Source organism: Schistocerca piceifrons, chromosome 3, assembly GCF_021461385.2.
Source record: "Schistocerca piceifrons isolate TAMUIC-IGC-003096 chromosome 3, iqSchPice1.1, whole genome shotgun sequence".
NCBI classification, from domain to species: Eukaryota; Metazoa; Arthropoda; class Insecta; order Orthoptera; family Acrididae; genus Schistocerca; species Schistocerca piceifrons.
The window spans coordinates 350,906,530-350,922,457 of record NC_060140.1 but is presented as its reverse complement, the minus strand read 5'-3'; the positions used below and the strand labels follow the sequence as shown (position 1 = coordinate 350,922,457).

The following is a 15,928-nucleotide window of genomic DNA, read 5'->3' as shown; positions in this document are numbered from 1 at the left end:
GATCTGTTACATTTTCTGAGTGAGTGTCCTGACAATAAAACATAGTCTTTGGTTAGCCTTCCCCGCAACATTTTCTATGCATTCCTTCCAATTTAAGTTGTTTGTAATTGTAATTCCTAGGTATTTAGTTGAATTTATGGCCTTCATATTTGACTGATTTATCGCGTAACCAAAGTTTAACGGATTCCTTTTTGCACTCATGTGGATGACCTCATATTTCTCATTATTTTGGGACAACTGCCAATTTTCGCCCCATTCAGATATCTTTTCTGAATCGTTTTGCAGTTTGTTTTGATCTTCTGGTGACTTTATTAGTCGATAAATGACAGCATAATCTGCAAAAAACCTAAGACAGTTGCTCAGATTGTCTCTCAAATCGTTTATATACATAAGGAACAGCAAAGGGCGTGTAACACTACCTTGGGGAATGCCAGAAATCACTTCTGTTTTCTCGATGACTTTCCGTCAGTTACTATAAGCTGTGACCTCTCAAACAGTGATCTAAAATCTCATCATAACTAATGGTGTGAATAGTATTGGCTGGCAGATGAGAAAGGTGTTTAATGATTAGTGCTCTTGGGTAGGTTCAGCAACAAGTCACTGATAAGATCAGGATGGTCATGCAGGTGTTTCACTGAACACACAAAATGAGTGCCATCTTCCGCAATGCGCTGTATGTCCAACATGTTGTCCACCAAGGTGAACCACATCACTGGGTTGTCCTGTTGTAATGGTGGCAGCTTCAGAAAATTACCTGGGGCCAGTGCCTACAGGGGTGTAGGAAAGGCACGAATCATGCGGGTGTTCTGCACAGTGTTCACTGACACAAACTGTCGTTCGGTGTCAGGCGATGTGGTGTGTTGAAGATCTGGTAGCTGTGCAGTTGAAACATGGTGTCCAGTCCTTGTAGGAAGGAAATCTGTATGGTCACACCACGAGCATGGCATGGCAGGCACGGAAGGACCAATGGCTGCTGTAGACGAAATCTTGAGCAGAGGTGTGAAATCGTGATTGAGTGCCGAGTGACAGGGCAGAACCGTGGCAGGTGTGTCACTTGAGGCATGCGTGGAGTGGCCCAGCATAGTTGATGAGAGCATCCCTTTGACCACTTTAAACATTAGATTGCTCTGAGATGAGGGCAGCCATGTGTGTGGACCCTGAAACCGGACAGCTGTGTGGTCCATGTTGGAGAGCAGTAGAAACTTGGGTGAGGGGAATCCGGAACCTAGTGCTGGAGAAACATCCTGTCAAGCCCAGAATACTGTAGAAGTTGTGTGCAACTATATGTACAAGACCCAGTGTGGTGTGCTGGCAGAGGCTAGGGTCATCTGGCTTGTCGAAACAAACACTGGAGACACGAACGTTCCTGGTGTATTAGTAGCACATGTGGTAAAGCATTGTGCTTCACATTCGAAGGTTACTTATAAATAAATAAAAAACTTTTTTAAAAATTTTAAATTCAGTGCATTAATGTGATCTTAGTAAATGGGTGGGTACATTAGCTTAATTGTTTTAGATATAAATATTTGTCATGTATTATTGTTTTTCTGACATGTCCTACATCCTGGAGGACCTCTGTACTATGGATCAATTGGAATGAAAGTAAATCTAATCTAATCTAATCTAATGTAATCTAATAATGTGCACTGCTGGAAAAACTGGAGGTTGTGACATTATCTATTGGCATGAAACCGGTGATACACAGTGAGCGAATGCGATGTATTTTCACAACTCGGGGTCACCAATGGGGGTTTTCTAGCTATAGTGACTGACTGCACACAAAAATCTCCAACTGATTAGGATCAGGCACTTCTATTATGGCTCATATAATTATGTGAGACCCAGGAAAAACATTACAGACTATAACAAATCAAACATCTACACCAGAGTCAAAAACACACAACAACCAAAGAACACTGAGTCCAAAGACAATTTACTTACTTTGCACATGGCAGTCAGCAGTTACTGGTGGTCTGTGGTCGCCACAGCCACCATTCAGACATGCACACAAACAAATATTGTATACATAGCCTGTAAACTGATTCATTTCACTTTTTCATATAAATTATACAAATGATCTATAGAACATATAACTAACTAACTTCTGAAACAGGTCTCACTCATCTGGCTTGCACAAGTTCTCCAGTCCTACTGTTAAGACAGATAGTATCATTACCAGCCCTTTGTAATTGATGTACCCAGTTCTTCTGAAGTTAGATCATGTCTCGTATGCCACTCTCCAATAATATCATAATTGGGCAATAGAGGATTTTTGCAATTCCAAAGAGATAACTATTTCTCGTATACAGATTTATTTGAATAATTTTTTCCTTTTGTTTTTTACATTTTGGTAATGTAGTGTTACATTTTTGATCTATTTTAACATCGTATCAAAATAAGCGAAGAATAAAGCAGAAAATTAATCCATGACATTATGAAGGAAACCAAATAATTCAAGTGTTTTGGGTAATGTTTCTCCTTTGGTAACAAACAGACTTTTTTACACATTCTTTGGCATAATCAGCAGGAGAAAAATTTAGTGAACTTTTTTGTGGTTTTGAAAATAATTTATGTGAATAGTCACGTTTTTGCACAGATATTATTTGAAACTGGCTTTGGAAGTTCTTGTGACTAAGAACGCTTCTGTTGCTTGGATCATTCACTTATTTTACAATGTTCTATTGCATCCTTGAGGACTTCCAGAGTGAAATCAGCAGTGTATGGGTTTGCATTGCTTCCCATAAGACCAATTCTGTGTACCTGTTTTGCTGTTTTGCCAAATCCTCCAGGCAGATCCATTTTGTAACTGTAACATAACATAAGAATGATGTAAGGCTTTTATGTACCTGAAAACAATGACAGTAATAACCAAATTAATGTAAAGCACACACACACACACACACACACACACACACACACACACACAAAATGAAGGTCTTCAATGTGAGACTGTAGAAAGGTGTGAATTCCAGGTTCAGATACAAGTGTATATATGAGATATGTGATATAATACAAATTGGTTTTTGTCTCCTTGTTTGGTTACTATAACAAAATGTTCTTCATTACTTTATAAGAAATATTGTACTGAGCAGGGAAAAGCCAAGCTTGAATCTAGCCTCTTGAAATAGTCTGAACCCTTGATGTATGATAGAGCATGTGACCCATCTTCTCCTACTATAGAAGAGACATCCCAATGTTAATGACTGTGTGATGTAAGTGAGAAATTCATGAAAGCAGTAAGTAAATAAAGAAATAGCTTTTACTCAATTTAGACCATATGCAGTTTTGCTTCCTTCTCCTGCCTATCAATTGTTTTATGTCCTGGCAAGCAGGTCTTAAAAAAGGATGATACAACAGGTATATTTACAAAGATTGACAGATGCAGTGATCAAATCAGTGTCTCTTTTATACAGTAAGTTCCCTTGGACTGGGAAGTTAGAGAGAAAACCAGTACTTCATCACATCAAGAAACCTCTTAACTGCGAAGGTGCAAAAAGTATTAAATAGCCTACACTGTCGAAACAAGGCAGCATTTAGTTACCTAGCTATAAGCTAAGTGAGGTTGACCATAATACTTGAAAGTGCCTGGGTCTGTGAGCTTAATTCGGTTAAAACTGTCCTTATGAGGAATGTGAGGTAGTTTCTAAACCGCTTCATTGGTTCACTGACATCAAGTTGGATAATGTTGTGGAAGCTGCACAATATTTCAACGACACAGCTACTCGTCATCTTTAGGTGCAGCACCTGAAGATGATGAGCATCTGTCTTGTCGAAATATTGTGCAACTTCCTCAACATTATCCGATGCAGCACCCATGAACCAATAAAGCAGTTACTACATCGGGAAAGTCTTAAACAGCACAGTTTCTAAACTCCTCTGTAGCAGAATTGCTAAATATCCTTGTTGCCTTAGTAGGTAAAGGCAACAATGTAGCAAATTCCAGGCAAGGAAGGTAAGAAAGTTTTCACAGTATCAGCTTGTAGCATGAACATGGAATATAATTAATGAAGGAGAAAATGACAGTACAATGACCATATAACAAGATGCACTGCTCCCAAACCCCCTACAGCTTTCTCATGATTACTTGTACTGAAAATTAACTTGTATGTGTATAGCTTTTATTTTTGTGGAGCCTAGGTAGTGATACAGATTGCCTTGACCAATCTGTTTCTGCTCAGCTGTGTTCTCCTTCCCAATCTATCCCCTTAACAAATGTGCATGATAGAACATATGTTGAGTAACTGCAAACTCAACTTCAGTCTATAAATGAAAGCAAAATTGCTCATATAACAGCTGAACAGCTGTACTAGCATACATTCTGTAGAGTTTTTCATATGGAATTTCAAGTTTGTGACATCATCAGAAAGGAGAGAGAGATGTTTGAGAATATAATGCTGTATGAGACAAATATGCTCATTGACACAGTATTGCCCTGAGACAGCAGGGCTTAAATGAAATTGTCCTCATGGATTTGGAAGAAGTATTAAATCTGAAACATACCAAACTTGTTATAAACATGTAAATGTATATACACTGAATTGCATTAGATAATTCTTAGGCTGTTGTAGTCATGCATCATCGATTAGGAAGCAGTTGACAACTTTTCTGACACATTACTGCACTTCTGGTGTGCAGAAATTTTATTTTATATATCATTTTGAATTATTAACAAACATACATAGCATTTGGTTCCACCAGGAGATTTGTCATAGAAGTAGTTGGAGTTGTGTACCAACAAATCCCTTAGTAGCCTCTTCAACTGAACTTAATTAGTAGATAAACTTATTACAGCTGCTGGCAAGTTAAATGTTTCTCAATAATTGACACCTTTCTGAACCAAACTGACTTCAGATCTTTAGGTAGATTGTCCTTATTTCTAGTACTGATTACGGATACTGAGCTGTTTGTTTGAAAAAGAGACATGTATCATAAATTTCATTTAGGAATATATACATTCCAGAATGAGATTTTCACTCTGCAGCGGAGTGTGCGCTGATATGAAACTTCCTGGCAGATTAAAACTGTGTGCCCGACCGAGACTCGAACTCGGGACCTTTGCCTTTCGCGGGCAAGTGCTCTACCAACTGAGCTACCGAAGCACGACTCATGGCCGGTACTCACAGCTTTACTTCTGCCAGTACCTCGTCTCCTACCTTCTGTAAAGTTTGGGAGGTAGGAGACGAGGTACTGGCAGAAGTAAAGCTGTAAGTACCGGCCGTGAGTCGTGCTTCGGTAGCTCAGTTGGTAGAGCACTTGCCCGCGAAAGGCAAAGGTCCCGAGTTTGAGTCTCGGTCGGGCACACAGTTTTAATCTGCCAGGAAGTTTCAATATATACATTGCCTGACAAAAAAAGGAAGCACCCAGAAAGGGAAGAGGAAACAAAATTAAACTTCATAGGCTGAAGTGTATTATAAAATTGAGCCAAATGTGCAAAGAACTTGGCAGTATGAGCCTGTTTAATGTATGATGCTGCACCCCCTCTGGCCTGGACGCATGCACTGAAGGTTGTCATAAGGCTGTTGTACCCTCTCCTGACACAAGCTGGGCTATAAGTGTTGTAACTGTTCTCGTAGTCCTTGATGTGCTGGGTACTGGCACTGGGCCAAAGCTGACTTCTGAGCTGGCCGCACACGTTCTATTGGAAACAGTTCTGGGGATTTTGCTGGCCATGGGAGTACCTCAACATAATGCTGAAAATTCACCCACACATGTGCCATATGAGGATGGGCATTGTCCTGTTGAAAAGTGGCATTACAATACTGTTCCATGAGGGGTAACACATGAAGATGTAGCATGTCCATGGTGTTCCATTTTTCTGTCAGAGTTCCACCAGTCATTACCAGCCATGATTTAAAGTGACACCCAATGGCTTCCACACCATGATACCAGGATGAACTCTGCTGTGCCTCTCCAAAACATTGGAAGAATGGGGCCTCTTGCCAGGTCACCACCATACTCACCAACAGTGGTCATCCAGGGTGGTGCACAACTGCAATTCCATGCTGAACACAGTACAACATCATTTGTCAGCAGATCATGCTTCTCGATCATGGCATGGCTCCAAATGCAGCCATTTGTATTGCAGTGTTAGTGGCAGCTAAGCATGAGATGGTAACTGCCTAGTCTGGTTGCTGCTAGTCTCCGACCAATGGTGTGGGATGATACAGAATGTTGTAGAGAGTCCATTACTTGTTCACTCATGTCACCTACATCTACATGGAAGGTGCAGATGTGAAGGGGCTATGATGTGCTTAGTGCACAATACCATAATTCTTTCTTATGGTAGAATAGAACTTGATGATGAGTACGCTTGCCCTTGCATTCCTATTCCAGCAATGAGCCAGGGTCATATCTCACTGCCATACAAACCCGAATATTGCACAGTTCAATCGGCCATCAAATGTATACCAGTGCCCTTTCAAACTGTCAGGTATTGATAATGCCAATTCTTACAAGTGTGTGGCATCTCCATACCCTGCACAGTGACCACTCAATGTCTGACACTGTTAATGTTCCTTATGTGCCCTACCACCCATGATAACAAAACTACCCACAAACAAGACTAATGCAGTCTGGTGGCCACTTTACTCATCGCAGAGAATTGCATCTCTAATCATTTATAAACCTGCCAGTTGTGTGTGTATGTGTATGAAGATACACTGACATCTGATTATGTCTTCTGAATGCTTCCCTTTGTTTGTCTGGCAGTGCATATTGGGAAGCAGTAGTTAGTATCCTCAATTTCTTGAACAGGTCTCTGCAGGATGTTCTTGTGTTCACACCACAAATAATTTATATTACATGCTTTTGAACTCAGAAAATCTTAGCTTGCCTTGATTAGTTGGTGGTCAGAACTCAAGGTTTCTGTGTTTCCCAGATCCATAAAACTACTATACTACAAGTGAGGCATTTCAGGGCATGAACTTGGGTTACTTTAACAGCAATAGCTTTATGTTGTCTGTAACTGAATAGGTAAAAACTACATATTGGTCTAGATCTATACTCCTCACAACACCTTTTGGTGTTGGTGCAGGGTATTCTATGTATCACTAGCATTTTCACCTCTTCCTGTTCCAATAGTGAATAGGCTGTAGGTAAAATTGTCGTTAGTAAGTCTTTGTGTAAGGTCAAATCTCTCTAATTCTACCTTAACTGTCTTTATGTGGTATGTATGTGGGAGGAAGCAATATATTGGTTGATTCTTCAAGGAGTTTATGCCCTCATAATTTGAACTGTAAACCACACTGTGGTGTACAGTGCCTCTTTTATGGTGTCTGCCTCTAGAGTTGACTTTGCCTCTCCATGATGCTTTCATGTTTATTAAATATGCCTATAAAAATGCACAGCTCATCTTTGCATTTTCTCTATTTCCTTTGCCAGTCATATATGGCATGAATTTGAGACTGATGAACAACTTCCAACTGATGGTTAAACAAGGGTTTTGTAAGCTACTTCTATACTTGATTTATTAATTAAAGAAATGGTTGTAGCACCGTCATAAGTTGCAATATGAAGTCTCTAGCATGTCAGTTGTGAAGTGGTTTACAACTTTATCTTTAACGAAATAAATGATTGGAATACAGTTGAAATTTGCATTAGGAAGTCTCCTATGCAACTTATGATGGTATTACAACCATTTCTTTCATTAAAGATGAAATTTTGGACCTGTGGCAGGCTTGAGATTGGTAAATATGTGTCTGCTTTATTCCTGTGTAGGCAAATTATGTTATATCTCATCCTACAAATTTATCATGTGAGGATATCTCTTGTAGTACAAGCGTTTTTTAATTGTGATGTTCTGTACCTGTTTTAGATAAATGAGAATTGATCATTTGCAAAATAATTTGTGTGATACACGTGCAGGCATAAGCTGTTGTCAGCACACTGGTTGGCAAATATGAAGTGCAAAGATCGATTAGTAGGCACTGGATCAAGTACACTTATCATGAGAGAGACCAGAGACACACCTACAAGCAACATTCCACCAATGTCAGATTCAGATTCAGATTCAGATTCTTTATTAGTCATTCAGCATTGTTACATGCAATAGACTTTGTCAGTTCACTTAACCTATTAATTTTTAAAAAAAAAAAAAAAAAAAAAAAAAAAAAAAAAAAAAAAAAAAAAAAAACAATTTACATATTTAAGTTGATATTGGGCATTTCTAAAAATTCTTCTAATGAATAGAATGGATTAGTTAACAAGAAGTTATGAACATTGTCTTTAAATAATTTGTCAGGCTTGATTGACCCATTTTTAGACAATTTGTTATATATTTTAATTGCCATATACTTATGACTATTGTTAGTTTTTGCTAATCTATTTTGTGGCAACAGCAGAGAAGTACACATTCTTGTATAGTAGCCATGTCTTTCATTTGTTACACTTAAATTAGGTAGTTCAGCAAGTATGTAGTTAACACTGTCAAGAATATATAAATTAATTACTGTTAAAATTCTATATTTAGTGAACAATGGTTTACAATGTGTTCTATTATCTACCTTAGCCATTACTCTGATAGCTTTCTTCTGGATCACCATAATTTCATTTATTTTTCTGCTATTTCCCCAGAGTATTAACCCATACCTTAAAACAGATTGAAAAAAGGCAAAGTACGCTGTCCTTACGTACTCAAATGTCACACAACACATCAGTCTCTTCAACAAATATATAACTCTTGACAACCTAACCACTATGTGATCAACATGAGAGTTCCATGTTAGACTGTTGTCAAGTACAATATCTAAAAACTTTGCCTTTTGTTTTTCTATTTTTGTAGTCTTTGATAGACTGAACCACATATTCTGGGTCTTTTCCTCATTTAATAGCAGACCATTGGCATTATACCATGATGTTGCATTTTCTTTTGCCAATTTCATATCACTTACAAGGTTATCAAGTACATGGTTTACAGATAGAAAAGTTGTGTCATCTGCATACTTATGTCTTTACATCTATATTTCCTGGTAAGCCATTTATGTGTACAAGGAAAAGAAGTGGTCCCAATTTAGATCCCTGTGGCACTTCAAGTTGAACCTCGAGTATGTTTGACAGATGACTTCCTGAACTCACCACCTGGTTCCTTTTATTGAGGTATGATTTGATGAGTTTTAAACTTTTATCACATATTCCATAGTACTCAAGTTGAGAGAGCAGAAGTGAGTGGTCAACACAGACAAAAGCTTTGCTCAGATCACATAAGGTTACCTGTGCGTGCGCATGGTCCTCAAATGCTGCTAGAATGTCTCTGACTAAGAGCTCTATGGCATGTATAGCTGACCTTCCTTTTCTGTAACCAAACTGTGATGCACTTAACATACCATTTAGTTCTAGGTACTCATACATCTGCGTATATATTATGCCTTCAAAGACTTTTCCTAGTACTGGAATTAGTGAAATTGGTCTGTAGTTTGCAGGATCTGATTTGACACCCTTCTTAAAGACTGGAGTTACCTTGGATAGTTTGACAGGATCAGGAAAAAACCCTTCTATGAGACACAGGTTTATAGAATATGTTAATGGTGCTGCAATGTAATGTATGATTTCTTTCAATAGATTGTTTGACATATTAAAAATATCTGTATTGTATGAATTTTTCATTTCTTTGGCTATTTTAAGAACTTCATGTTGGCATACCTCTTTGAAGTGTTTCAATGATGATCCGGCCCTATTATGATTTAGGTTTGCTCTCTTCAGATAATCTATACATGTTACATTGGGTTTACTGTTCAGCTTTTTGATATCATCAGCACAGCTTACAAAATATTTATTGAATGTATCTGCTGGTATTGGGACTGTCTTGTCGAAGTTTCTGACTTCATCTTTAACAGTATTAATTACTGACCAGGCTGTTTTGCATTGGTTTTTAGTATTTTTTATGAAATTTGTGTTGTATCTTAGTTTTGCTAATTGCAACTCTCTCTTATACAGTTTCTTAGTGATTTTTTCGAGATCCTTAATTTCATTAGAATTGTTTACTTTGGCAAGGCGCTTCAACAGCAGTAGCTTATTTTTTAGATTCTCCAGTTCTTTGGTGTACCAAAATTTACCTTTTCTTGTTTTATGGTATTTCTTTTGAACAAGATGGGCTTTTAAAATACCTGTTAAGTAATTGTGGAATGTTTCATAATCTGTTTGGGCACTGGAATCACAGTTTTGAAATAATTTGTCCCAGTTTGTTATGCTCAACTGGTGTGTTAGTTTTATGAGATTGTGTTTTGTTAATATTAAGGTATTGGATTTTGTTAACTTTTGTCCAGCCTTGCTCTCATCCCCTTTTATAAAATGTCTTAACTTTACTGTTAACATGGAGTGGCCTGAGAAAACAAACTCCTTTACCTTGGTGGAGTACATATCACGAGCACAGTTGACAAAAGCATTATCCAAGCACGCTTGTAGTCTTGTCGGTTCTGAATTTACATGATGGAAGTTGTGCTGCCTTAGCATATTCAGTAACTTATTTACACTGGGTTTGTTACATGTTACATCAAAGCTTGAATTAAAGTCTCCCCCAATTACAGTTACATACTGTTTCCATTTCGTTATGTAGCAGAGTACACTGTCTAAATTATCTAAAAAAGTTTTATCATCTGAGTCAGGGGAATGGTAGATACATACTATGATAAGTTTCATTATATCACATATGATCCCGGTAATTTCAAAGTGTTTCTCTACACATGCCCAACTAAGATCTAGTTCTCTACACACTATTTCATTTGAAACATAGATAACAGTACCACCATTACGGTACTGAGATCTGCAAAAACTGTTTCCATATTTATAACCTTCTGGTACATAGTATTGTATTTGTTCTGGTTTAAGCCAATGTTCTGATAGACATAAGACAGAATACTTATTCTGTGGCAATGACTCATCCAGAATTTCAACTTTATTTTCAAGACCCTGAATGTTTAAAAATAGGATGTTGTTGTGACTTATCTGTGAGTTAGCAGGCTGGTTTTTCACATTTTTATTTTCTTCTTGGCTTGAAACCATAAAAAATTATCACTGAATGACACAGGTGTATTTTTCCTTTGGCTCCTCCTTAAGCATTGCTGTGTTGCTGCTCCAGTCATTGTTGGTTCTGTTACTGCTGCTGCTTCTGCTAATAATGATGGTGCTGCTGCTGTTTCACTTATTTCTGGTGTTTGTTGTTCCATAACTGCTGTGCCTTTCTGTGAATTATTAACATTTGGAGTGTTCACTTGCATTAATAAAATTTCACATTTGTCTTGGAGAGGTGTAGCTTCACTGATAGCAGATTTCACATTGGATTCTACAGGATACACACACTTCCTGTCCATGAGAGCTATGACTTTTCTATCATCACACTGCACATTTGAGATTTTATTTACAAGTTCTAAAATTTTGGTTATTATTACGTTTGAAATCTTTTCCCTAAATTGCTGATGTTCACAAATGTTACATTTTCAAACCGCTTGCAAATATTTTGCATCTCTTTATTTGCTGTTTCAATTTCTTTATTTACACAGGACCATTCTATCAAGTCGTAACGGTGTGGCACTGAAAAAACAATAACATTTGTTCCTCTCAGCTCATACAGTTTTCTTTTTAGCGAGATTAAGAGATCGTTTTTTTCGTTCCTAGCTATATCATTTGATCCCGCCAGGAAGATGGAAAAGTCCTTTTTGCTCAATGAGGAAATTTTTTCTTGACTCATTGATGTAGCAGCACTGAATTTTGCTCCTGGTTTTATTGTACAGTTAAAACTAAAATTCTGACTTCTTGTACGCCGAAATTCAGCGGCTGTATTTCGTCCTTGGCTGTCGGCATACAGTTCAATTTTACCGGTACTTGCTGTTCCAAGATTGCCTGGTTCCTGCCTATCTTTGCAGTAAGCGAAGTCTTGTTTGGCACTATTTATTGTGTCTTTTTTGCTCACACATGTCGATATTGTCTCAGTAGAGCAGCTTAGCGGTGGAAGATTTTTCATGAGCACTTTTGCATATGATCTTTTACTTAACTGCTGCTGAAATATTCCATGTTTTACCTTATTCACAAAGTCGTTTGGTTTTCCACATGGTACACTCGCACTGTTAACTTCACTTTCACAATCCGTAGTCGAAAGAGCTTGAAAGTAATTTTCGTTCACTATATTTATGTTTCTTTCGCCGTTTTCTGTATCTTGTATTATCTGTTTGCGTCTTTTGTACTTCACTTCCGTCCAATTCTCCGACATATTCGTACTTTCATGGCGCGAGTTTTTCATGTTCCGTTCACTTTTTTCTTCTTTAAGTTTCTTGATATCCATCTTCAAGGAACTGATAATAAATTGTAAACTAGACACCCGTTCACTGAGCTTTGTAATTTCATCCTTACAACTGTCACAATTTTTCTTTTTCACGGCAAAATTCACACTTTTTCTCGGACACGCACAACGAATTTTTACACTAGCCGCCATCTTGTGCTATGAATAGCATGTACACTCCTGGAAATTGAAATAAGAACACCGTGAATTCATTGTCCCAGGAAGGGGAAACTTTATTGACACATTCCTGGGGTCAGATACATCACATGATCACACTGACAGAACCACAGGCACATAGACACAGGCAACAGAGCATGCACAATGTCGGCACTAGTACAGTGTATATCCACCTTTCGCAGCAATGCAGGCTGCTATTCTCCCATGGAGATGATCGTAGAGATGCTGGATGTAGTCCTGTGGAACGGCTTGCCATGCCATTTCCACCTGGCGCCTCAGTTGGACCAGCGTTCGTGCTGGACGTGCAGACCGCGTGAGACGACGCTTCATCCAGTCCCAAACATGCTCAATGGGGGACAGATCCGGAGATCTTGCTGGCCAGGGTAGTTGACTTACACCTTCTAGAGCACGTTGGGTGGCACGGGATAAATGCGGACGTGCATTGTCCTGTTGGAACAGCAAGTTCCCTTGCCGGTCTAGGAATGGTAGAACGATGGGTTCGATGACGGTTTGGATGTACCGTGCACTATTCAGTGTCCCCTCGACGATCACCAGTGGTGTACGGCCAGTGTAGGAGATCGCTCCCCACACCATGATGTCGGGTGTTGGCCCTGTGTGCCTCGGTCGTATGCAGTCCTGATTGTGGCGCTCACCTGCACGGCGCCAAACACGCATACGACCATCATTGGCACCAAGGCAGAAGCGACTCTCATCGCTGAAGACGACACATCTCCATTCGTCCCTCCATTCATGCCTGTCGCGACACCACTGGTGGCGGGCTGCACGATGTTGGGGTGTGAGCGGAAGACAGCCTAACGGTGTGCTGGACCGTAGCCCAGCTTCATGGAGACGGTTGCGAATGGTCCTCGCCAATACCCCAGGAGCAACAGTGTCCCTAATTTGCTGGGAAGTGGCGGTGCGGTCCCCTACGGCACTGCGTAGGATCCTACGGTCTTGGCGTGCATCCGTGCGTCGCTGCGGTCCGGTCCCAGGTCGACGGGCACGTGCACCTTCCGCCGACCACTGGCGACAACATCGATGTACTGTGGAGACCTCACGCCCCACGTGTTGAGCAATTCGGCGGTACGTCCACCCGGCCTCCCGCATGCCCACTATACGCCCTCGCTCAAAGTCCGTCAACTGCACATACGGTTCACGTCCACGCTGTTGCGGCATTCTACCAGTGTTAAAGACTGCGATGGAGCTCCGTATGCCACGGCAAACTGGCTGACACTGACGGCGGCGGTGCACAAATGCTGCGCAGCTAGCGCCATTTGACGGCCAACACCGTGGTTCCTGGTGTGTCCGCTGTGCCGTGCGTGTGATCATTGCTTGTACAGCCCTCTCGCAGTGTCCGGAGCAAGTATGGTGGGTCTGACACACCGGTCTCAATGTGTTCTTTTTTCCAGTTCCAGGAGTGTATTTAGGCCACTGCCGCTGACTGGAGGGTCTCACTCAATCATCCAGTTTAGTGTCTGTCAGTTTACTCGCAGAGCGAGTTTAGTTTGTCACCGGCTATGACAGTAGATAGTGAGCAGATTAGTGACTAACGTGGAACTAGTTTACCTCAACCAGAATTGTTGTTTACTAGCAGTGAGAAGCTAAAATTTGTAATAGCAAGACTACCAATATTGACATTACATCAGTCTGCAAGAGGATTATTACTGATGAGCTTGTACCACAAAAAATGGACTGTATTCTACTTAAGTAAATGTTTCCAGCTCATGTAAATAAAGAACCATATCAATCCACGTGTGCGTTTGTGTTGTAGAAAGAGGATACCGGCCACCCATAACAACATTCCCTCCCTTGCTTCCTTGCAGTACAAGTCTCTACAATACACATCTAGTGACTGAATGAACTTGTTTTGTAACAGAACAATATTTCCAGCTCTGTTGTGAAACTGACTGTCCTATACTATTTAGTAGTATGAAAAATTTGCAGTCGGCATGATGTAGAGTTTCAGGTTAGAACCTCTGCATATACTCCACAAGTCACTGTACAATGCATGGTGGATGGTACATTCTACAAAAATTATCAGTTTCCTTTTTTATTCAGTTCACATATTGAGTAAGGGAAAAATGACACCCAAATTTCTCTTATCTTATTATTTTAGTTTGTATGCAAGACATACATACATACATTGATGGCAGAATAATGATTGCACAGGCTATTTTGGATGCAAGTTCTGTTAATGTGCCCAACAGTCTTTGCTACAGCTACATCAGTTTTCTTCCAAGGATTTCTATTTAGGTTCACCAAGCATTCCTGTTACATTTACCTTAGTAGAAAGAAGTGGCTTTCATAGCAGTTTCAGAAACTACTGGATAATTTTTACATGTTGATATGAATGTTTGTAAAGTAAAGTAAGTGACCACATTGTTAGTTTCTTATCTCCAGTAAGCAATGATAACATCAGAGGTAAATTATTCTTCTAATCGTGAATTGTGTTTTATTCATTTCATGATGTACATTTGCAATCCATTTGGTTTGCGTACAGGAGACATGTCAAAAATTTGTAATTCCGTTACAATGATTCTTACATTAATAAATAATAGCACTACAATAAATAACAACACTATAAGGATATTTCTTGGAATGTGTAACACATTGTATCCAGCTAAAATTTTCAGTTTGTCCTGCATGAATTTATCCACTGAGTAATAACACTCCAGTGTCAGTACCTCATATAGCTTTCTTTTAAGTGAAACTAAATTCATCTGCATCAACCTTTTTCCATTTTAATTTATTACAAAGTTTCATTCCCATGTATTGGGGTCCTTGTGCATACAGTCTGAGGTGGTGGGTGGGGAACATAAAATTATCTATGTTTCTAGTATCATGTGAATGGACAAAATGGTTTCCCTCAAATAATTCATGTCAGGTGTACAAAAATATAATAATCTAATGTATTTATAAGGATGGCAGAGTTAATATTTTAAGTTTTCTAAATAATGGTCGACATGGTTCTTTGTGATTTGCAGTGCACATATTTCGAGTTACTTTTTTATGTATTTTTAGTATCTTCACTATGTTTGTCAAGATACTCAGAAAAACAATACCATACCCAATAATGTATTCGAAGTAGCTTCTATATGCTGCTTTTTGTGTGTCCATGTCTGTTGCAGTTGGCAATGCTGCTCAGTTTGTGTGCCTGCCAGTTCAAATTTTTATCTACATTTAAACATAAGAATTTGAGTGAGTCAACTTCTTCTATGTTTTGGTTGTTGTGTACAATCTTAATCTGCTCACATTTTGACTGTTTGGTTTTGAACTACATCACGTGAGTTGTAAATATGTTTAGATTCAACCCATTTAGCTGAAACCAAGTTTCTAAGGTACTGAGGGTACTGATCACAGATCTGGGAATTTTTTATGAGTCCTGATCTTCAACTAAGACTGAAGTATCATCTGTGAGCAGAACTAATGGGGAGCTGACATTTAATGGCAAGTCATTAACATAGAAGAGAAATAGGACTGGGC

General features: G+C 39.2%; 1 protein-coding gene across 1 annotated transcript in view; it reads right to left on the bottom strand.

Moving 5' to 3' along the window:
- Positions 1-2,557: 2,557 nt before the first annotated feature.
- The window catches only part of LOC124789951 (alanine--glyoxylate aminotransferase-like), a 113,641-nt gene continuing 100,270 nt past the window's right edge, over positions 2,558-15,928 (bottom strand). The window contains exon 7 of the mRNA XM_047257480.1: positions 2,558-2,806. Within this exon, the coding sequence (XP_047113436.1) occupies positions 2,656-2,806 (151 nt within the window). The 3' untranslated portion in view covers positions 2,558-2,655. The remainder of the gene's footprint in view (positions 2,807-15,928) is intronic.